This window comes from Pieris rapae, chromosome Z, assembly GCF_905147795.1.
Source record: "Pieris rapae chromosome Z, ilPieRapa1.1, whole genome shotgun sequence".
In the NCBI taxonomy this organism is placed as follows: Eukaryota; Metazoa; Arthropoda; class Insecta; order Lepidoptera; family Pieridae; genus Pieris; species Pieris rapae.
In genome coordinates, this window is record NC_059534.1 from 3,272,682 (window position 1) to 3,298,361 (window position 25,680).

The 25,680-nt window shown below is 32.9% G+C and overlaps 3 protein-coding genes across 3 annotated transcripts in view; 1 reads left to right on the plus strand and 2 right to left on the minus strand.

Moving 5' to 3' along the window:
- Nucleotides 1-21,687, minus strand: LOC111003328 (succinate dehydrogenase [ubiquinone] flavoprotein subunit, mitochondrial-like). The gene is made up of 13 exons (XM_045634178.1): nucleotides 21,621-21,687; nucleotides 15,412-15,603; nucleotides 13,544-13,617; nucleotides 13,292-13,464; nucleotides 11,678-11,833; nucleotides 10,053-10,210; nucleotides 9,277-9,441; nucleotides 3,817-4,016; nucleotides 2,796-2,990; nucleotides 2,178-2,322; nucleotides 1,687-1,851; nucleotides 1,064-1,134; nucleotides 1-180 (listed from the first exon to the last, which is right to left on the minus strand). The coding sequence occupies exons 1-13, from the start codon at nucleotides 21,685-21,687 to the stop codon at nucleotides 28-30; spliced, it is 1,914 nt and encodes a 637-aa protein (XP_045490134.1). The 3' UTR covers nucleotides 1-27.
- Nucleotides 19,546-25,680, plus strand: part of LOC111003358 (protein SCAI) — a 25,302-nt gene continuing 19,167 nt past the window's right edge. The window contains exon 1 of the mRNA XM_022273806.2: nucleotides 19,546-19,728. The gene's annotated coding sequence lies outside the window, so the exon portion shown is untranslated. The remainder of the gene's footprint in view (nucleotides 19,729-25,680) is intronic.
- On the minus strand, nucleotides 22,738-24,566 carry LOC111003366 (succinate dehydrogenase cytochrome b560 subunit, mitochondrial-like). Its single transcript, XM_022273822.2, has 3 exons — nucleotides 24,460-24,566; nucleotides 23,447-23,694; nucleotides 22,738-23,087 (listed from the first exon to the last, which is right to left on the minus strand). The coding sequence occupies exons 1-3, from the start codon at nucleotides 24,537-24,539 to the stop codon at nucleotides 22,801-22,803; spliced, it is 615 nt and encodes a 204-aa protein (XP_022129514.1). The 5' UTR covers nucleotides 24,540-24,566; the 3' UTR covers nucleotides 22,738-22,800.

Below are 25,680 nucleotides of genomic sequence, written 5' to 3' on the forward strand. Positions count from 1 at the left end.
TAATTTAAAACTAATAAAATGTAAACACTAGTAAACTCTGGGTACAGGGGGAATCGTCTGAACTTCATCATCCAAGGTTTTGTCTATGACTGGTCTATAGCTAATAGTTACTTTTCCGGTCGCGAGATCGAGGTTTGACATGCTGTGTTTACGCCAATGCTTCTCTATGGGCTTCGCAGTCTGTGGAAGTAACAAGATACAAAAAGTAATTAAAGTTTAGTAACCTGGTGCATAACTTATTATACCATAATATAATTGTTTGTTGTAAATGTTATAGAGAAATAAAAAAATATTATTATTAATTTAGAAGATAATAGCTATAAATTATGAACGTATAATATACGATATAGAACGTAAATATATATACACGTTTTATTTATATACAATTATTATATAATATATATATATATACGAAATATTTTATTATTAATGTTTATATAATAGGGGGCAAACGGGCCTGCGAGAAGCCCAAAAAGGGTAGTCTTCGCAGCCCATAGACACCCATTTTTAGTGGATGCTTTGCCGGTCTTTAAGGGAAGAGTATGCTCGAATTTTGAATAGTTTGATTCAAAATTCGAGCATACTCAAGATCCTCCGAACATCTCGGTCGTACCTGTCAGGCTTCGCCCTACCTAAAACACGCAGCTCTTTGGAAGCCAGTTTGGGTTTTTATTCTAGGTGACTGCGGGATTGGACATCTTTCAAAATGCCAACCCCAAGCATACTGAGGAAAATTAGAAGCATTCAATTTATGTTTCTTTTTTGACGTTCATAAATCTTCATTATGTTACGTACATAAATGATTTTTTGTTTTGATTTGATTTGACTTACTGGGTAAACAGTCTGTCAGTTAACTAAACTGTAGTTAAATGTGTAAAGGCATCGCCAGGCGGTGCCCCCTAGAGAATTGAAAAATCAGTTTTTTTCTTATAAGGCATCCTGTTTACCATTCAGTTTAGTTAAGAACCGATGGATCCGTGCCTACCCAAACCTCTTCCTTTTTCCTTACACACGCCAATGTTTGAGTAATATATCACAATATTTTGTTCACAACTCAGTGTACCTGTCCTTCTGTCGGTTTACTGTAGTCCATTTCATCTTCTCTCTTTGGAAAGTCATCTCGAAAGTGTGCACCTTAAAAATGAACATTGATTTAATTTAGAGCAAAAGAATGTGTCATCAATGGCTACCTATATAAGCTCATAGACGAGCTATTTTTAATATCTATCTAGATACAAATTTAGTTACATTGTTTTTTTTAAATACAATTGAATTTTTTCATTTTTTTTAAATAATACATTGAAAGTAGAAAATAGTATATTATAATCCTAATTGGTTAATTATAGTCGAAGTCAGGATACGTGTGATATAGCGGACTGTTCCACTTGAAACTATTAATCCCCGGCTTAAATATGTGGGACTATTCGAGGGGTGATTAATATAGTGCATTGCATAGTCAAATTATCGCTTGGTGGAAATAATCGTTACATTATATAGACAACAAGTCTCAAACTAAAGAGCGATAAAAAACTTAACCACCACTAAGCATAAATATAATATCTCGACATCAACCAATGTGAGGCCAAGGGCTGGCAAGACAATCAGAATACTAAACATACTTTCTCCTCTATAAAAGAGGACTTCTTTTAAATCTAGCCTTATTGGATTAATCTTAGTATAAGCTACCTCTGCTTTCTGTTCGGTTTCTAGCGCAGGCAACAACCTGAACTGCAGCCTGCAACATATTCTGAAGCTCCAGGCTTTCTATTAAATCTGTGTTATAGTTTTTCTTCTGGTCAGTAATTTTCAAATCTTTGAAAGCCGCATACCACTTTTGTATTTCTGTCTGGGCTGCAATATGTATTTACATATTGTTAAAGTAAACGATGAATTTGCCATAACTGTATTGTTTTTCTCGTCAGCCGATTTGTAATTTTACCAACTAACATCTCGTTCTCATTGATATTTCTCAACTTTTGCAAGTCATAGAATATCGAAGCACTGGTTTACTGTACCAAGCTCTGCCATGGATATTAAGTTTTAAAGTTATCAATACACCAAACATGCAATGATGGTAGTTTGCTATCGCATAATACATTGGCAAATTCAACGTGGCGCAGACTACCAGGATACTACAAATGATCAGTGTCATCGGCGCTAAGGAAACCTTTCTTTACCTTCATCCAATAACTTCGCTTCTCTAAATACACCGCATTTATTTTGCATAGTAGTCCTCATATTCAAACGAAGATCGTGCGGGTAGATTGAGCCCTTCAAAGCCTTAACTTTTTCTAAGTTATCAATGGCTGCATCACATATATTCTGCAATAAGTAAAACAATAGAAAATATTCCACTTAAATAATGTCTTCATAATTGCAAACTCTTCAATATTTGAGAACTGGCTTCCAAGAAAGGCAAAAGTAATAAAATATGTCTACCAACCCTTTAAAAGTGTTTTCATATCTCCAATTACATTAACATTATATTTAATTCCTAACGATTGATTACACTGGCCACAGCCCAATTATTATTGGGCTGTGGCCTTGTGTCTTTATATACTGTTATTTAAGGAGTAAGCGATGCAAGTTCATGACCCATTAAAACCCTTTCTCACCACCTATGAGGCACCTGAGGCATCTGAGACAGGAAGCAATAATAGCGTTGACGTCGCGCCAGACGTTCCACCGTTATGCACGGCCCTCCACAATAGCCTTTAATGATGTGGGATGGACCTCGGAGGTCAGAACAACATCAGCCCATTCACGCTAGTTAAAGTCTAGTATGATGAGCTTACATGCTTTAGCTCTGGCTGTTTATCACCAGGAGTAGAAATGCATGCGATATTTAGGCCAATCGCTTTCCCAAACACCACGACGTCGAGAATCGAGTTGGCTCCTAGTCTGTTGGCGCCATGACAGTTGCTAACCGCTTCACCTGCTGCATGTAACCCTGGTATCGCTTCATCACCGCTACCCTTGTTGATGATTGCCTGTTAATTAAATATAAAAGAAAATCTTTAGACCTAATATTTTTTTGTTAAAAATAATCTAATGATTCAGCAGATTACCGAGTACTGGTGACTGAGAAATGCCATACAAACCAAGAAGACAGTTAGCATCATTACCCAAGTTCAAAAATAAGTATATTGCCGCAGTTGTTCCAACACATTTCCTGCTACAGTTGGATTAGGCCTTAGGTAATTTCAAGAAGTGACAATCACCACCCTCTTTACTGCATTAATAGTCGGACCGATTCGGTCCGACTATACATGAACATGTACGCTAGTTACATGAACTCTTTTAAAAAGCATTTGCAGATCGTTCATTGATTAGGCTATCAAAACTGTATCGGCTACATAGTGAATGTTGTTGAGGATTCTTCCGCTAACTTTTTCTGTAACTTCTGAACCCTCAATGACTTCTGATATGGTTGCTTCGGAATATACATGGAATATCGACGGAGACAATATAAAACCTTGACGAACACCACGGTAATAGTGATCTCATAAATTTCTCATGATGCACTTTCACCTCTAAAGCCTTAAACCCCTAAGTTGTATCAATTTAGAAATAACTATATTGATAGCTGGTTCCAAAAAAAAATGTGGTGCGCGGAGTATGTGCCTTAAAAATCTGTACTTATATATAGTATGTATAGCCCTTTCTATGTTCTCTCAATTATGTGAACTTATGAGTTACTAAAATTATTCAAATAATTTATTAAATATAAATTATAAGTCTCTTAGAGAGTAATAACGTAAACTCAGCATTTGGTTTTATTAATCAAGTTACTTTTATATGGTACCAAATACCTACCTCGCCTTTATAATTTATGGCGATGCCACCCATAGTATAATGCACTGTGGGTATGACTGGAACTGGATCCTTCAACACATCCACTCCAGTAAACGTGTAAGCAGTTTCGTGAATACCAGGCAACTGTTTCATAATCACTTCAGGGCTTAAATGATGCAACTGGAGGTAAATATGGTCCTTCTTTGGTCCAACTCCTCGGCCTACAACATTTAGCATAATATTTAAAAAGATTATAAAGGGGTACATTGTCTTAAAGACCTGTTTTTTTTACCTTTCTTATGCCTTCTCCTCCTTTGATAGAAAATCCAACAGCAGATTAGAGCTAGTACGTGCACAGTATCTTACATGTATCATGCCAAATACAATAATACTCAATACTACCCTCAAATACTGTATGACACAATATTTTATAATAAAATACCAATACCTTTCATTTTTTCGATCGACACTGATTATCGTCTTATAAAAAGATATACTTCTGCATATACAAACAAAAATACTCGTTATTACCCTCAACTACGTCATGACATGGAATTTAGTACTGAATTACCAATACCAACTAATCATTCGTTTAGCATTGATTGTAGTCATGTAAAAGAAAATATTTTTTCCTTCAAAATTTATTATGAATAGTACACTAACAACAATTAATGACTTAGACAAAACTGAAATGACTATATCCACCACTTGTGAAATAAACAACCTAAAGCAATTTATAGATCCTAAAAAAAGTGATTTAACAATCATTACCCAAAATATAAGAAGTATTTATAGGAACTTCGACAGTCTGGAAGTAACCTTGAGCAGTTTAGAAGTTGAGGTTGACATAATTATATTGACTGAATGCAGATTGAATAATACAAAACCTATTCCTCAACTTAGCCAATATTCATCATACCATACTACGAATCAATTAAATCAGAATGATGGCGTAGTAGCTTATATTAAGAATAATCTGAAACCCAAACAAAGTACGCGAAATAATCTTAAAAAATGCATCATGCATACAAATTGAGGTACTAAATCATTTAATTTTAGGAAGTTATCGTTCTCCTTCTATACCGAATTCAGACACATTTCTTGAATCACTTCGTCTGCACTTGGAACATGTGAAAAACAAGAAAAATATAGCCATCATCGGTGATATAAATATAAATCTAATCTATAATGTCGACAACAGTAACCAAAACAACAGACTCAACTACCTTAACATGTTATCTATATACGGCTTAATGCCGGGACATCTCTTTCCAACTAGAAATAATAGTTGCCTAGACCATGTTATAATAAAACAACAAAATAAAAAAATTCAGGCAAAAGTAGCTGTACTAAATACTTCAATTTCAGATCATCTCATGGTATTTTTAAGTTTACAGAAAGTAAAAATGCATAACGCAGTTGAAGCAAAAAAATTCAAAACCTATACAGATTTTGATAAAGCGGTAATAACATTAGCTAATAAAAATTTGAATAATCTCTTACTTTGCACGGATCCTAATGTAGTCGTAGACAAATTGATAGATAAGATTAAAGAATCCTTAGAAGAAAATACAACAATCACAAATGTATCTAAACGACATCAGGTATTAAAGCCGTGGATAACTGCCGGTATCTTACGTTGCATAAGAAATAGGAATAAAATGCAAAAACGGTTAAAAAGTAATCAATATGACGAAATTCTATCAATAACTTATAAAAGATATAGAAACTTTTGTAACAATTTAATCAAAAAATTAAAACGGAAATATGAAAGAACACAATTGGATAATTCAGTTAATGACCCAAAACAGTTGTGGAAAAATATTAAGAGGATTGCATATATGACTCAAACAAAACATAATAATAACGAACTAATAAACATTAAGCCCACGCCCACAGAGTCTGTAAATGAAGTTAATAACTACTTTACAAATCTTGGCCCATCACTAGCTCAGGAAATTCAACAAAACCCGTCACGGTCCTACACATCACCACTTGCCCCTAAATCTAGCTCCCACTCGTTTGTTTTATTTAGTACTGACCTTCTAGAGGTAGATCATATAATCAGAAACCTAAAATCTGATAGCACACCAGGGTGGGATAATATTCCCGCACGATTCTTAAAACTCGCTAGAAGTCTCATAGTACCTTGTCTATGTCATTTGGCCAATCTATGTTTTCAAAAAGGGATTTTCCCGACAAAACTTAAGCAAGCTACTATTGTACCAGTATTTAAATCCGGCGATAAGGACAAAGTCAATAATTACAGGCCGATTTCAATTCTTCCAGCCATCTCCAAGGTACTAGAAAAACTTCTGAATATTAGATTAATAAACTACCTTAATAAATTTAATATTCTATCAAGCTCACAATATGGATTCAGGCAAGGAAAATCCACGGAAGATGCCATATCTCAATTTACGTCTCTGATAGTGACAAACCTAGATAAGGGAAAGAAATGCCTTGGTGCATTTCTAGATTTACGAAAGGCCTTCGATACTGTCTGTATCTCTTCACTTTTACATAATATGGAGCAAATAGGAATAAGAGATATACCCCTAAATCTATTTTGTGACTACCTCTCAAGGCGAACACAGAGAGTGAAAATAGGCGACTACATAAGTGATGAAATGGAAATAACCTATGGGGTTCCGCAAGGAAGCATATTAGGCCCAACGTTATTTCTAATATATATTAATGCGTTAAGTAATCTAAAACTTGATAACGGGCAAATATTTTCCTATGCAGATGACACAGCTGTACTTTTCACAGGAATTAACTGGGCAGAAGTGAAAAAATCTACGGAAATTGGACTGACAACTATTGCTAATTGGCTTGATTTCCACCTTTTGTCTCTCAATAAAGAGAAAACTAACTATATATGTTTCAGAATTTCTAATCGAACGCAACCACCTAAAGATTTTAAAATTAAATTACATAACTGCGATATGCAAAGTGTCGGTAACTGCCCCTGTCCTCCAATTACAAAAGTTAGCTCTACCAAATACTTAGGCATTCACATAGACGAACGGCTATCATGGTATCCTCATATAGAGTCCATGACTGGTAGATTACGGAAATTTACATACATTTTTAAAATTTTGCGATACATCACATCGTATGTAATACTTGAAAGAATTTACACAGCACTCGTTCAGACCGTATTAACATATTGCATAAACATATGGGGTGCGGCCAATAAAACAAAATTTTTGGAATTGGAACGGGGACATAGGGCTCTTTTAAAAGTGATGCTGTTCCGGCCATACAGATTCCCATCGGAAGAGCTCTATCATCTTAGCAAATTACTGTCCGTTAGGAAGCTGTTTGTCCTGAATCTAATTTTAAAAACCCACAGAGCGCTCCCGTTTGAGAATAGGCTGGTCTTAAAAAGAAATAGGGATGTTGTAGTCGGTCAGACCGTAAGGACCGACTTCGCTAGACGCAATATGCAAGCAGCCTATTTATATAATAAATTAAATAGGCTGCTTAACATCTACCCTCTCACCGCCTACAACCTAAAAACCCGAATAAAAGACTGGCTTATTATCACGCCTTATGCAGTATTAGAACTGCTTTTGAGACCCATGATTTAAATAGCTACACGTTACTCATTCACTCACCTACTCACTCATTCATGCACTCACCTACTCACTCACTCATTCACTCTCTCACACACTTACTCATGCACACAATCAGGTGTGATGATAACGGTTTAACAAGTAAAAAATAAAAAGGATATGAACTGAATAAATTATTTTATGTAATTAACTTTGTTATGGAAGAGCTGGGAACCCTAACACAGGTATATTTACTTAAAAGGGTTCCCAAATCTTACACTATGAAAAGAAAAATGTACCAAATTAAATGAATAAAGACTTATTATTATTATTATTATTAGTATCAGAACGGGTCAAACACTAATATAAAAAATAAATCCGTGGCGCTACAACCTCCTTAGGTCTTGGCCTCAGATTTCTGAATCTGTTTCATGATCATTTTTTTAAGGAGGTGATCAGCCTCCAGTACCTGGAGACACACGTCGTCGACTTTTTGGGTCTAAGACATGTCAGTTTCCTCACGATATTTTCCTTCATCGTTCGAGCAAATATTAAATGCGCACGTAGAAAAATGGTGCACAGCCGGGGATCGAACCTACGACCTCAGGTATGAGAGTGGCACGCTGAAACCACAAGGTCAACACTGCTCTAAAAACTAATATACTAATGTATTTTCTGTTGTTTAGAATTTTGGGCTATACTTTAAAGCGTTAAGTTTTGCTATAGTTTTAGGAAAAATAATTAGCACACAGAAACTCCTCAATTATACGTGAGCCCCTAAACAATGAAATAAATTCAATAAATAATAATGAAATAAATTGAATAAAGCTTTGTCATTGCCTAATAGTTTTAGTTTGCTTTATTATTTCCGTCAACCACTTTCTAAAAGCTGATGTATACAAAGTAGTGGTGTGTATTTGAGTTACAAAATGCAAACATCGTAGTACACAAGTTTCATGTTTCGCTTTGTCATAAAAAAATAATATGTAGGAAAGCACAACATCGTGGATAGAGAGCTAGCCGGTGAATCTTGAAACTCGAAGTTTTTAAATCGCTTACCACATTTTACAAGTTATATGTGTAAGCTTTACATATCACGACTACATCTTTTCAATTATCAGATTGATGACGCTTAATTAATTACTATAATTAAATAAATTAGATTAATAAAATATTTAAATTCAGTAGTGAATTTTAATAATCAAATAAAGACTGATTTAAGCAAATGAACTATACGTTAAAAAAGTAATTAATTAAAAAACCTTAATTAATTAGACTTAGAGATTAACTTTATAATAAAAAAGTATTGCTTATAAAGTAATTTTGTTAATTTCTCTTTGAGTCACCAATTTTTTATAATTAAGTACGGCAGAAAATATTAGTAACTTAATTATAACTAAGAATATTTATGATATTATTTTATTTAATCACTTTTGTGTTTCTTATGATAAGAAGACGACTATGGCCGAGTTGCTATTTGATAAAAAAAATTGCCACGCATTCATGTTTTATCAAGATGTACCTAGTGAGGTATTATTATATTGAGGTATTGTGTTACGTATAATGTCGGGATTGTATTGATGTACGTGTTTAACTTTAAAAGGGATGGATCACCATCCCTGCAAATAGTCGACCCGATCTTTCCCAGCTATATGTAAAAGCCTATGGCCCGTCTGTGACGGATAGTTGCTGAGAGGCGGAGGCAACCGCCGCATTACACGTTGGACAGCGGATAAGGCTCTGCTGTTACCGCATCCCACCGGCGATTGTCGGTGGCGCCTTCGGGTTTTAGTGGGTATGCACAATAGGGAGTCCCACAAAACCCTACCGCACTAATCAGTCGCGCCGCGGTAGTGTATACGATATGCATTTCCCCAAGTAATAAAAAAGGATGTTAACTATTGGTGTTCTCCTGTAATACCTTGTCTAATTTCGGTAGCCATAGATCTAGATACAACATCACGGCTTGCTAAGTCCTTAGCTTTTGGTGCATATTTCTCCATAAAACGTTTACCCTCACTGTTCACGAGATATCCACCCTCGCCTCGACACCCTTCCGTCATTAAGCACCCGGAACCGTACATGCCTGTTGAATTTTATAGATTATACACATTATTCAGGTTAGTGCAGGTGTGATCCAGTGAATTGTATGTGATTGGTTACTGTTTTGCTGAAGTAGATAGTTCTCGTTTATATATTAACTCACTACACTACACTTTCTGTGATATTGTTGACTGTCAAATTGTTTGTAGATCCTAAATACATGTTTTTAGATCTTATGATCTAAAAACCATAAAGCAAAAATTAATCAGGTTTTATCTAATCAGCAAAACATGATAAGCATGTGTAAAAAAAACCTTTTAAATTATCGGATAGTGGATCGTCGATCGATTACAAAAAAATAATATTTGTTTATACCGTGTGTTTTTGTACGTTTTAGATTAAAATACTTGTTATTGTTAGGACGAAAGTATTTAGCTTTCACTAAATAAAGAATTAACAACAATCCAAAAATAAATACAGCAGTAGATGCGGCCTAGTATTCTTCTCAGAGCCGCCGAAAGACTTACAACTCAGCACTTAATACATACATAGTAGGTTCTAACTTAATTCCGTAATACCTTAGCTTGGTGTTTCAGATCATCAGAGAAAGCGGAAATCCTATTATATTAAGCTAAAGATTGGCTAATTATTCACCTGTTGGGTGAAACTGTATGAACTCCATGTCTTGGAGAGGAAATCCAAGTCTGGTCATCATCGAACAACCATCCCCCGTGCATGTGTGTGCAGCCGTGCACGAGAAATACATCCTTGGATATCCACCGGTAGCGATCACTGTGTTTTTAGCTTGAAACCTAATAATTGTACATGTAAAATTCCTAACTAAAAGGAAAATTTATTTGAGAACTTCAATATATTTATCGAGGTATGAAAATAAATTATTACTTTAAATTGTTTTACTTCTATCCAATGAAACAATGAAATTTGTGCATAGCGATTCTTTTAATTATCGAAAGATCAATATAGCGCCGTGGTCTGTCTTTCTCGCCGTCTTAAGCCAGCTTGACGGAACTAGGCCCTTTTAAACAGCAGAGATCGCTCGCGTCGTCGGAAGCAGTTAAAATCTTACCTTCTTTACATAAATGGTTCATTATCAATCATCGGATACATATCAGATTTTTAGGATTGTAATAAAAATATTGTTTAGTTAAAATAGCCAAAAGATAATTAAAAAACGCCGTTAAGTTAATGGAACGCCTACAAATGACGTTATGTTTGACGCAACTAAGTTATAGTTGCGTCATTAAACTGCTTTATTACAAGGTGTATTTTGAATTGAACTACGTCAATTTTGTTGTTTCACATCAGCAATATTGCTTTTTTAGAGTGTTCCAGGTGTTGTTAATCAAACCAATACTAGTCACCAATCAAACTCAAAAAAAAGGAAAGAGTTATTACGCGATGCTGCAGAGTGGAAATTTCATCAAAAGACTAGCAGTGTGTTCAAAGGCTTTGCACATGAAAAATATATTATTCTTCGTGATAATGTTCTCGAAATATATGCGATACACTAAAATACCAAAACTCAATTGGATTTATATTTTTTTAGGAAACGTTAATTTTTTTAATACAGAGGCCAGCGGGTTCGAAGTTGCACTGATGTTAAACCATGATAAATGATACGTCCGCCTCCGGATAATTTACTTTGACAGAAAGCTTGCAAGTGCGGCCGTTTAGGAATTGGTGCGCTAAATAATCAGTAGTAGTAGGTTCAAAGTTTTGTCAGGATTTAAAAACATAACTTTAAAATGTAAATATGTCCGTATTTTTAAAAGGCCGGCAACGCACTCGCGAGCCCTCCGGCATTGAGTGTCCGTGAGTGGCGTTATCACTTAACATCAGGCTTGCCCCTGTACTATACAAAAAAACATAATTCATTTTAAATAAAATTTGCTCTTAATGTTGTACTATATGCAAATTATTGATATTATGAATGCTATTTAAAAACCTAGGAAAACTGAAAAACATCTATAAAAATGTCAATTGTAGTATTTTAACTAAAACCGCGTCTTCATCTTAGTTATAAAAAAAGCTATTTATACGAAAGCTATTTGTTTGAACACGTTAATCTTAAGAACTACTCAAGTACTAATTCAATAATAATTTTTGTATTGGCCGGTTTTTTTTATGTTACAGGAGGCAGGCTCACCTGTTTTACCGAATAAACGCAGTTATCGCAATATCTATGCTTAAGAAAGATAGTTTAATCAGTTTATTTACACTGAATTAGTTAAAATTTCATGGTTGAATAATTTACAAACCGATGTAGACTACTGTCATCCATGTCCATCGCAAGGGCCCCAACTACTGCTCCATCTTGCATAAGCAGATCCAAAACAAAGAATTCGCTGAACAACTTGATGTTCTTAAACTTTGTGCTATATCCATAGAGCGTATGGAGTAAGGCGTGGCCCGTGCTAAAAGTACATTTTTAAATATGGAAGCATTATAGAAAAAAAAACGTATATTAAAGTAGAAGAAAGAAAAGTGATTTAACTTTACAATGAGGAATTTCAAAGTTGAAAAAAAAACAAATTATCGTTAACGTCAATAAATAAAGATAGTAAGTTAACTTGCAACAATTTCGCCCCTCTTAATATTAATATAAAATCCGCTGTCTTGTTTTATTTATTAAGGGTTTCTTAGAAATATATACACAAATAATATATATTGATTAACTATTATATAAAAGTAATATAATATTCCTAAAATAGCAGAATTAATTTTTGTAGACAATCATTTTAACGATAGCCTGAGGACCAATTAATATTGAGTAATTGAGATCAATCTCAAAATTGTCTTGTAAAAATTTGAATAGCTAATTTAAATTTCGAGTTACTACTATAGTAATAAATTATTTTAAATATAAAATGCGAGATAAACACGTAAATTAAATTCACTAGATTTACATCATGACATATTTGGGAAACATGAGAATGTTTAACTATCTCTCGTTTGTAAATTAACTTCGATCTCTTTATTCACATCAAACAATGCAGGTTGCATAGCATTATTGTTATTAAAATTTCCCTCCTTATTCATAAATCCATTGCCCTGCACTCCTAATGAAAGAGTTTTTAGCCTTCGAATGAAAATAGACACATTCGAACTTTGGGTAAAGCAAAAGGAAAAGCTACCAATAAAACCGAGGGAATAATGATGTGTACAATTATATATATATATATATATATATATAAACCTTAACTTGCTTAAACAAAACACACGGAGTATTGCTTTTATTATTTTATTATCGTTCTTATTTTTATATTGTGTGTTTTTAATCCTTTGCTAGAACGAATTGGTGACTGCAACACAGCTTAAAAATATCATATACGTAACACCAGCGATCCAGTTAAGATAAATATAATAATAAATATAAATGCTAATTTTTAGTATTTATATTTACTTTAAGAGCATACCAACTCTTCTCTTGAAGGACCCTTTGCGAATAATTCTTAGCTTAAATAAAAACTCAAATACTTCCTGTATTTGAGTTTTATCCGGGTATTTGTTTCGTTTACAATGAATAAATGTATGTATATAATATATATGTATGTGTCATTGATTTTAATTATAAATTTTTGCCGCGACCAAATTATTTACAGGATCTATTCAATCATTGTTCAATAAATTAGGGTCTAAAATTCGAAGTATTAGCGTGTTTTATTAATTTATAAGGGCATTAAAAATATACATCAGAAAGAGCTTAAAATACTAAAATTTGGACGGTTGCATGATTTCGACGATTATTTTTGAAGTTTCTCATATAAAAAATATTTTATTTTTAACGTTTTTACAGTTTTTATTTGTTGTAACATTGATTTGTATATTTTTTTAATTATTGTAGTTTTATAAAAAAAGGTGACACCACATACCGGTCAGCAACAGCGCATGTCCGCTTCGCAATCTCCTTACCACAGTTCTTGGTGCCTCCACCAAACGACCGCTGATAGATCTTCCCATCTTGAGTCCTTGAGAACGGCATGCCCATGTTCTCCAGTTCAAAAATACAGTTAGGCGCATCGCGTGTTAGTTGCTGAATTGAGTCCTATAAATCATCAATTTTTTCTATGACAACTTTTATAGTCCACATCCGACCGTCACGGAAAATTAATTAAAAAAATTACCTGATCTCCAAGCCAGTCAGATCCCTTAACTGTATCGTAAAAGTGCCACCGCCAGTCGTCTTGGTGCATACTTCCTATAGCATATACTATATTTTAAACAAACAATCACCATGGCTCTACATGGAATGTATCGGGTGTGCGGATAATGTAAGCCGTATAATGCAAACTGATAGTAATTATTTCAGTGATGTACTCGAAAACTTGAAACCACGTTTATTCTATTGAGGTTTATTATAAATAAATTTCGTCAAGTTACTGGGAGTAAAAAAGTGAGCTATTCGAGATTTAGCATTTCTAACCGTTGCTTCTGTAAAAAATTAATTATTTATTTTATTTCTTTATTTACACTTGCATTAATACAAGTAAAATTTGGTTGTATAAATGGTTACAGAGGCAACGGGAGGCCTGATCTCTAGCAAGCGATCTGTCCCAGAAAACCGAAAAAGAAAATGAGCGGAATAGAACGTAGAATTAAGAACGTCCAAGCCAAAAATGTATAGATGAGTGCAATTGTAATAACCGTAGCTCTGAAGTCGCAATCAAACCGAACGTCAATAATACTACCGGCATCGTCAAGTGGTCCACGTAACTTCAATAGCGATTCCGATCTACATATTGAATTTTTGTCCAATTTGGTGTCGGCTATTGAGAGACGGAAATTAAAATTAGGTTTCATTGCGTTTCATTCATTCTCAGTAACGAAACGCTATAAAGTATCACAAAAGCATTAAGAATTATTAAATGAATCATTCATCCTAGCGGAGTTGGTACACCGATTTCCGACTGTTTACGTGAAAAATAATATAAAAATTTAAACATTTACTCAAAAACTTGTTCGCTACGCGCTAGTAAATATATTATGTTAACTTTGAAAAACAAATAATAATATATTCATTGCTATGTTATATCGCTAAAAAACACAAAATACTATTTTTAATGTGACAAGCACTTATAGGCAAACCTGGCATACACGTAGAAGTCTAATATTAAACCAAACAAAACAACTATTTTACAAAACAAAAAGTTACTAGTAAAAAAAATAAACTTAAGATACTAAACAGATCAATTTCAATGTGTGAGAGCAAGTATGGATACGCATACTATGGAGCAACCAGACCTAGCTCGTTTATCAGAATGCGTTCAACGAAATGGTGGGATAAATGGAATAATAGGATGCCTAAATATTATGAACTAGCGTACATTATGAAAATATTAATATGAGGACGGGAAATATTAATATATTGCATTTTAAGTAAATCATATTGAACCGTGAATTAGTAAAATGCAACACAAAATGTATTAGTAATATTGTAAGAAAAAGTTCAACCACAATCCGAGCTTAGAGAATAGGCCATTAAATATCGTAGAAACCTTTACGCATATTCAAGTTTTCAAAATTTGGTGTTAATGGTATAATTAGCAGATACAATCGTTCGTCGAACACCAATTAAAATGCCATCAATGTAAACCAATACCGATTTTATATTGAGTATGCGTGATACTTGACAGCTGAAACTATCCCAAGTATAAAAAATACACACTAACATTAATATGACATAAAAAGAAAAATAACAAGTCTTATTGTTAATGGACTGAAAAAACAATCACCAATGAAATAAGACTTTATTAATAAGGACCATATTCATTTCCGTAGACATTCACTCGTGCGAAGTTTGTCGCTGAACACGCAGCAAACAACACATTAAAAAACCATTCTGTCTTTTAACCCCACACAAATGTCTCTTGACTACTTATGGGGGTTGTCTCATACTCATTTATTAATGTAAAAATTTGAGAAACAACACTTTTTTTTAAATTATAACCTAAGAAATAACATCCGAAGATATGTGTTTTCAAAATAATCTAACCTATAGATGCATTCATGCCACCCTGAGCTGCGATAGTGTGTGAGCGGGTTGGGAACATTTTCGTAACAAGAGCCACACTAAATTTCGATTCAGCTAAGCCTATAGATGCCCTTAAGCCCGCTCCACCGGCTCCTATAACAAGGCAGTCGTACTTGTGGTGGTGCACTGTGAAGCTCTGATGGCGTGTACATACTGAAATGAAAAAATAAACATTTAACTAACCAAAGGCGGTAACTAAAAGACGGATCTTGTTTAGGGAATGCAATCCTGACTTAAATCATACATTCGACCCGCGGGATTAGAGATATCAATCCAAAGGGATCCCGCGATTTTTGGGATCCCGCGATTTTTGGGATCTCGTCTACTTTAAACAAATTCACATTTTTTTTATTACTGATTTGTGGATACACGTGTAAAAATACTTTTAGTTACTCGGAGAGTTTCTTAATATTCTTATTGAAGTGATGTAGTACTTAGTTTGTGTAGCAGAAACACTTATATTTAAATCCTCTGCAATAAAAGAAAGTAGCTAGTGATTTTCTTTTAAAACTGTTCTATTAATACTCTCTACTTGGTTTGGTTCTTTACATTATAATCGTGTGATTATATTTTTAATTTCTTTCTTTATGCTTGGAAATTAGACTGTCTCGTTGCCTTTCCATTGGTGCAAATCATCTTGAAAATTATTCGGATGCTTTTATGCGACGCGCGCTAAAATACCAACTTTTCTCTGAGAGAAGTTTTTAGGTCTGCTAGCTTTCGAATCATGTAACACAACGTATGTTCTGCACTAGTTAGTGATAACGATTTGGTTAAATCAGTATCTCGACGGCACTACATTGTCGCTCAATCCCGTCAATCTTGGACGGGATTTCGTCATAATATGCTTCGGGATTGATCCCAAAAACAAACACGGGATCTCGTAAGATTACATTCCCTAAACTAGATTAACTACCATATAAGCCTTACTTTGATTATCATATAAAATTAAATTATTAAAATGAAGAATAATGTTTACTTGTATAAGTTGGGTGTCTCAAAGAAATCCTTGGGTAGAAATGTTTCTGAAAAAAAGGCATTCATTATTTCCAGCAAAATTTGCTCAAGTATGTTTCAGTTGCCATTACTCCTTTGGTGCAGTTTGAAAAACTTAAGCAACGAAATGTAAATTGTAATACTGAAATGATGCATGACCTATTTGTTTTAATTTACATATATTTTGTTAGTTTAAATCGCGTTTAAATATATAAATTTCCTATTTGAATGAACGTTTATGTACGCCACTAAGTACTTTACACGTGCCCTTGAATCGCTCAATAAAGCCAATAAAATGAGCCCTCTTAAATTTATTTCAATAACGCTTACAATTTTTTTTGATCGTAAGTACAAATTTAATTAACATTGACTTCGATAAGGTTATTAATAAATTGCGTATAAAATATCTTTTAAATGAATTTCAGAAGATTAATTTGAAATATGTTCGTTACGTTGTTCATATTATTCAGTTACAAAAACAGTATCACGTAGATTATTTTCAAAAGTTGCATTCAAACACGTTGAAGCAGTGGTGCACTTAATATAATTACTCGTATCAAGATAAATATTACTTGTTCAATGTTTTCCGTTGGACTAGGATTAAAATCCATTAGTTAATTTTGTCATATTACAAGGCGGAAACGCATTTATCACAGGAAGCTTTATTGCTATTATAAACACTTGCTTCCAAGCGAAATTTCGCTAACATGCTTTTCAAATAAATTAACAATTTACATAAAACTATAATATACTATAACGTACAGAACATTGACTATAATTTAACTTCGAGAAATTATAATGATCGGCTATTATATGTGCAGAGCAGTGTTGGCCTAGTAGCTTCAGCATGCGACTCTCATACCTGAGGTCGTAGGTACCAATGGACTTTCTTTCTATGTGCGCATTTAACATTTGCTCGAACGGTGAAGGAAAACATCGTGAGGAAACCAACATGTCTTTAAAGACCCAAAAAGTCGACGACGTGTGTCAGGCACTTGAGACAGATCACCTATTTGCCTATTAGATTTAAAAATGATCATGAAACAGATTCAGACATCTGAGGCCAGGACCTAAAAGAGGTTATAGAGCCACTGATTATATCATATTATGTGCACTATAGGCGATAATAAATTGTCATCAGACACATTCATCGGTTCGCATCGAACCTCAAGCAAACTGCTACTTATATATATATCGTCTTGTCAGCTTCTGTACCAATTACTGGGTAATGCTATTTTTTCTTTACAGGCATGTAAAAACAATATTATGATTAATTGGTTTCCTCGCGATGTTTTTATTTCATACCAGAAATTGCAATGAAAAATAAAATTTCACGCGCAGAGGTGTTGGAGTTGTAACTTGTCATTTGATAAGCATTGTTGAAGCTTACACCTATAGTTATAATAGTTAAACTTCAAATCTATTTCAATTACATACCAAATAAACAAGCATAATCCGAAAAAAATTAGCTCACCAAAACTTGAAATATCTTATAACAATAAAACGTCAGAATGTTTTTTTAAGTTGAAATTTTGTACATTGACAAAAAAGGTGGGATACCTTTCTGTTTTTGCATTCAAACTTGACAGCCATAGATAATAATAAATGATATGATGCTATAAAATTATAGTGTAAGTAAAACAAATAAATGTATAATCAAATTAAGTTTATTTTAATGATACTTTTCTATCAACCGATGTATTTTGAACCAATTTTCTATTGTTATTGTATTATAAATAAAATTACTCAATTAATAAACAAAAAAATATTGCTAATTATTTTAAATACATTCCTTTACAATACAGACATGCTCAGAACGGAAGTAGAGTTTATGAGGTTGGTACATTCTGTATATAATTTCGATGTGTTAGCTTACATATAGATAAAAATGAAAAAAAAATGAAAAATTCAATGATTGAATGTGGAAATCAATATATTTGGTCTTCATTTTTATTTATGGTTTCGAATGAATTACTTTTTATTCGATAATTGAATTTTAATAGAACTTATTTATTTAAATATCAGATTAATTAGTTTATTATAGGCTGCATAAAGTTAACAAGAACAACTATTACTCTTATATCCTTTAACTCGTTTGAGCAAATAATTGTATTTGTATGAAAGATTTTAAAGTATTTAGTTATTTTATATATCGGAAGTTAGGCATTAACGGAAATAGAATGTGTGTAACAGATTATTAAACATCGTAAATATTTTCTTATTTTCCTATAAATTTAGGTCCAATCTTGTTGCTTTTTACAAAGTGGAAATAGTAATACACACTCATTTAACTGTGTAAAATCTATTCGCAATAAATTGATTTTCGACGTTTATTAACAAGATAACGAGTTAAATCCATCACAATAAGTGACGCTCGTTCAAAATACTATTTATTCGAATTCTTTTCCGCAAACTTGGTTAGTGGGACTACCCTATTTATAAATTTTAATTAATATGAAAACGATGTTTTGTAGAAAATTCTAAATTTGTAACTTGGTAATAAACATTGACGTAGTTTCACCGATTTCAGGACTTGTTTCAAAGACTTATTTGAACGTTTCTCTTTGTTTATATATTGGGTAAATTGTGGAATATAGGCAGCAGGATGTCCATACATACAGGGTTTATAGTGTCTTGTTCCAGTAAAAAAATAATACTATAATATCGATTTTGTTTTCAGAAGCCTTACAGATGTGGCTATGAACGCCATCTTGTAGTCACATATAGAAGTAATTCCCAGGTTTCGCCTGTTAATAACAAGTATTTAAACATCTTCACGTTATTTTATGATTTAAAAATATAGACGATCTTATTTTATTTAAAATACATAGATCTCTGTCTATATTGTGATATATTGAACGTTTGTATTAATACGTGCTAATACTTTTTATAACATCTGAGCGTATAGCAATAATCTAGTCGATGAATTTCACACATCAAATGCGTACTACGAAGTCCAAGGGGTTCGTTCCCCAAAAAATGACGTCACCCATTGAGTAATACTACAAAAAGGGTCGATAATAGCGCATGCGTTTTCTTTGCTAAATATATATCGTGTATAACCTAATCGACCTAAAATCATAGACATAGTAAAACAATTTGTGCATCAGATTGTTTGTAATACAATTCGTTGGTGAATTCATAGAATCTACACTGTCCTAAACTTTGCTTTTGCTTCCGCGTCTTCAGTACAGTTAAAACCGGCTTACAATTGCTAGTAGATTTAAATATAAGTGCCTTAAGTGTTTCCCATGAATTGGATGCTATGTGGTGGATGATGAGGTATGTGTTACACTTTTTTTTCAAAACATCTAAAAGACGGCATTGCGGCATTTTCATCGAATATGTGGTTCGCACGTTGACCGTGGACCACCCTCTTTTTTTGAGGTTAGCAGATGATGATGTTCCCTATATATATGTGTGTGTAAAACGTTGCTTTCTAAATCATATTTTATTGCTGACATTTATTCAAGCAGGTACCTGGATGAAACATAAATTAAATAATATAATATAAAAAAAGCCAAAACTGTAATTCGAATAATAAAATATACTTTCAAAGTACACTCAATACTTCTATAGCCTTCCTACGCAATGTTGTGTGGATTCGCGGAAAATTGTGATTTCCCGAAATTCAGCCATCAGAAATATATTTTATAAATTGATTCAGATATTTAAGTGCAATCGTAACGGGAATTTTCATTTCATTTAGTGTTTTATTTGTTAAAAAAACTGCAAATATAATCAAATCCCTCGTTTTGTAAATTAAAGATCACGATTTTAGAATGTTTGAAATCGTTTTTTGATATTTCAAACCATTATGTATTCTCGAACATATTAAAATGTTCAATAAAATTTTCCAAACCCACATAAAGATAATAATTTAAAATAAAACAAATTTCATATGAAATCTATTTAAATAATCTCGTATGATCTTAAGAAAGCTACAATTCGTGGAAATATTATATAAAATTGAAATAAATTAAATCAAAATTGCAGTAAACGTACGTAAGCTTCAGAATGTACCAATATTTTACAAAAATTGCTCATAGCAAAATAACACAAAAATAGTAAATGATCTGAATTTAATATCACCCATATTGGAAAGGGGTGAATATAAAGTACATTTATAGTATCTGTATAAAAACTTTATACATATACTATAAATGTATAAATACTACACGTATTCATTTCAAATAAAAACATCCGCCATTTTGTTTTGCAATTTCTGTTATAATATATCATGACTGATTTTTTTTCCATGTTATATAATATTCCCACTAATTGTAGCTTTCTAAAGATTATATGAGATTAATCAAATAGATAACATATGAAATTCCTTTAATTATATTATTTGTACAGTTCTTGAATTCGGTTGATCAGTAAAAAACATTTAAAAACTGTTAAATGGCTATAACAGAATTTAGCAAAGGTTTTTTTTATGGAACAGGGGGCAAACGGGCAGGAGGCTCACCTGATGTTAAGTGATACCGCCGCCCATGGACACTCTCGATGCTAGAGGGCTCGCGAGTAAAAGCTTATGGCGACGTCAGTGTGGGCTGGAAAAATATTCTTTACATAATTAGAAAGAAAAAATCCCCCAGCCCACGGGCTGAATTTGAACGTTATCTACTTATGGACATTAATAGACATTAAGAGGTTAAGAGGTCGATTCGTTATATCAGTAATAACTCGACTGTCCAGTTCTCTGTTATACGGATTCGCAGTTATCTAAACTAATAATAGTTAGTGATTTTCCATAGACCGGATGTGTAAAATCACGATATTCGCTTTCTCTTTGTATCGGTACTCCGCTGCAACTTAACCAGATAACAAATAATATAAAACAATCTCTATTCGGCTGGTCCCCTCCGCCCAAAAAATAGAAAACCCTACTAACTATATTAACCTGTGTACGTATTAGGTCCTTTCAAATGAAATTGGTGTTTTGTGTGGAAGGAACAAGTAGTTTTTTAAATAATAAATAAATGATATTTCAAAAAAAGTTAAAACAGTAAAATTAAATTAAACATAATTTTCAAAAAACAAAGTGGCTAGTACGAAAAAATTATATGTAAATTAAAAAAAAACAAAAAAAATTGTATAATGCACTAGGAAACACTCTGCTATATACAATTGTGTAGGGAGATTTTAATACTTACGCAAAAAGACTGTACCTCCAGGTGTAATATTAGTTTCACATAATTTAAATATATTTGTTTTTCTTTTGTCTTCTCCTTCCATAATTATGCAGTAATAAGTAAAAAAATCCTATACTCGATTAAATTAATTTAATGAAAATAACATTAACAATTATATTAGGTATATACTTTACGAGAATAAGGTGTAAGTATTAATAAAACAAAGCCAACATATAAACCATTTTAAAATACACGTCGCCACCAAAACCCTTTGATAGTAACAATGTCGACTTAGTGATGTGAAAGCATGAAGGTTTTTACTTTGATATGACAAAATAACGAAACCTATAAAGATTGCAGGTGTGCCTGCTGTGTAATACTAGTTAAATAGATAAGAGAACAAAGCTTTATAGTTAGTGTTAAATGTATTTTTTATGATGTTATATACTATTTGCGTACATAAAAATCTCCACAGAGACTGTTCTATTATACTAAGTTATCGAGCTTCTTTTCTAACACCGAACCGTAAAAAGTGGAGTTGGTGTGGCCTACACTGACTTTCGAAAAGCGTTTGACATGGTCTATATTAATCTGCTCTTGCAGAGAATAGCAAACGTTTCGACATCAGTGCTATGGGCTACATACATCGAAATTGCATCCAAAACAGTGGATCTCTATCATGATTTAAGTTGCAAAGAATAAATGATGAATGAATAAAGAAATAAGATACTAAGAGGAGGGTAAAAAAGTAAGAGAGGGTTTTAATTCGACGTTAATGTAAATACATTGTTTCTTTTATCTATAAATAATATGAAATTGTTTACATTTCATCCTCGCTATTTATTTTACTTTCAAAAAACAACACTGCATAGACGATGTAGGCGGAATCACTAATGGACCTAATTAATGTTCTATTATTCATCTTGAAATCGGAATAATACCCATTGTTTAATTACTTATTCTAAAACAGTGGGTGTTTTATTTTTAAGAAATAAATGTACCAACAAAACATGATCGAAGAGTAATTACGAATAATTTGTAAACAGAAATGTTATATTCAACATAATAAACTCAGGTCTGATTTAAAACACTCTCTCATCATTAAAATGCCAGATTAACGCCGAGTAACTTTTTAATAAATATCCAGGTGAGATATCTAAGAAACTTTAATTATGTAACAGTTCACTCGTAATAACATAAAAAATTGTAGATTTCATTAAAAAAGCGCAAACAGAACTGATAGAACAGCTGTACCAATATACACCTTCTTTGCTGAATCTGTAACTTCTTTCATTGAAAGCATTTTGCACGCATTCCACAGACAAAATCTTATACCATTGAAATAGTGGAAGGCAAATGGAGCCCCAAGTGATAGTTTTATAAGAAATATCATAGGTCTGGACATATCAAGGCTTTGAATTATAGAGACATAGGTTTCGACGCCGTTGGAAAGAAATAGAGTACCACAAGATAGTACAAGGGCGTAAAATGTCAAGATCATACCTGAAAAATAATATTAATTAGGTGACGTAATTCAGTTTTGATCTACATTACAGACTACGCCCGTAAAGAAACCAGAATTTTAATGGTGTGTTATTATGGATATGTCACAGATTTAACCACTCGTTTGCATATTTTAGGGGCGTATATGTGATAAGGTGACACATTGATTTATTTGCTAATTATTGCGGCTCCTTTGCCATCATCATAAAAAAATATATTGTAAATATAAGTCGCAAAATAAATATTATGTATTAGACAAAATAGACACAACTTACGCATTTATGTATATCGGCATATGTAGGTGAAGGAACATTAGAATACGCTATTTATACTACCACCCAAAAATCAATTACATATACCTGTAATCCTTTCAACGATTGAAGTCATTGCAGGTTCTGTAGGTGCGTAAATGAATACGTGAGGGGACATTGGCCTATTTAAGTCCATATTTTTCTTATCATGAGGCTTATACTCGGGAATTTTATACGGCTTGTAGGTAATTTGATATTTTGATTTAGACCCGCCATCACCTTGTGACGTTCCTTTGTCAGGAGAACAACCACACGATCCGCTCATCATGCGTACCATGCCAAGTTTCATGTTGAATCTGTGAATCATTTAATCACTAGTTTTTTATTCGAGGATTATATGCATGTCGTATTTCTAGGGGTTAAATGTGTTAACATAAGTTGCTTTGTAAAACACTAATGTTGTAAAACACAAAATTCAACTCAATAAAATAAAATTAAAATAAAATAAAGTACGTTTATTTTGGAACATAAGATCATCATGGCATCACTTATTCCACGTCATTAAATTCGAGCCTGTTGGCATCCCTACTCATCGGCAAAGAAGACAGAGGTTGTTGGCCGAGAGAAAAAGCCGGCGTAAAAAACTCTCGGTACTTTTTTTAAAAAAAAGCAAATCATCAAACAATTCTACAATATAAAAAACCAATCGATAGATATATATTCGACTATTTTTATATACATATATATCCATCACAATTCACACAAACATATTAATATTCTAAACTATTACAATGCCGGTCAATGAAAAATGCAATATTTTTGGGCAATTTTTCAGAGTTATAGATAATAGAATAAATTCTGTACGGGCTCAGTGGTAAGAACATAAATCGATTCTGACGTAACACACACACACATACACAATGAGCATCCATTAAACAGCATCATAAGATATTATTTGCTATGGAAAGTACATTTAGAAATTGTAATAACAAAATAAAATCTATGCTATGTCTTTAAAAATACCTTACGAATAAACCAATTATTTGCTCTACGAACTTCAGCTGCGTATGTAATGTAGGTTTTAAAAATCTGTTTATATAGTTAGCTAAACATATATTTACCCTTCAAAAGCATATTTTGGCTTGAAAAGGCCTCTCAGGGGAATGGACAGCATTTTGTAATATATGATTAAATTAAACATTCACTGAATATTCATAAAAAAATTAAAATGACATCTATGTCAAAACTGACAATCATTTTTACATTAAAAATCTTATTAAAACTTTTCTATCGAATGCGATGATCCTTGGACCCCCAACCCAATTATAAATCCACAATTTCAGATTCTAGATCAGAATCTATTATTTTTTCTCTATTAATTATTGCAAATCAATGTCTACAACAGTTTGTATTTTTTGGGTTTTTGATTTTGGTTTTACAAAAATAAAATAAGTTTTGAACTGAGAGAAAAGGATCGGAAATAACGGAATTAATCCGCAATCTTATACTGAAAACAATCTAAAATGAGACCGTCACAGTCGATCAATCTCTTATCTGCATCCCAATAACCAAACCCTACGAAGACAATCCGTTATTGGCGACGGATAGAATGCAATCTCTTCTCTCTTTGATAATCAATATACCTAAACTAAATTAAGTACATAAAACCGTACAAATAATTTTAAAATATACGTGCCTATGTTTAAAACATATCAAATAGATTTTAACGATAGATTTTAATTATAACTGGTGTATGTTATTATCTTAAGTTCAACTATCATTTTCATACAAATGCCTATCCACATACACCGATCCGACCTACCCCTAGAACCCTCTAATATTTCGATGTTAATCTGCAACTTTACCTCGCACCACCTATGTGAAACCAGCTACCTACTGAAGTATTTCTTAACCAATTTGACTTAAGGTAAGAAACGAGTTAACCAATTCCTAAAATGCCGGCAACGCTCCTGCGAGCCTAATGGTATTGAGACTGTCCCTGGACATGGATTTGAGCCCTGTTGTATATATGAAAAAGCAGTAGAAAATGATGAAGTTACATAATATACAATAAAAGAAAAACAACTGTGTTTTGATCATCAATATATCTCATATTAGGCGAGACAATCGATTGATCCCGTGTCGAGTTATGTAAAGTTTGCGCTTGGTATACTCTGAGTTACTTTTCATGGAAGTGAATCCTTCGAATACCGAGGCACATAAAAGTTACTAAGCAAAAGTAAGAAATAATATTCGTACTCTAAACTCTTGCAATGTATGCCGTTGGCAAATATGATACTTCCAGCTACTTTATGAAAGGCCATAAAATTGTATTAAGAAAC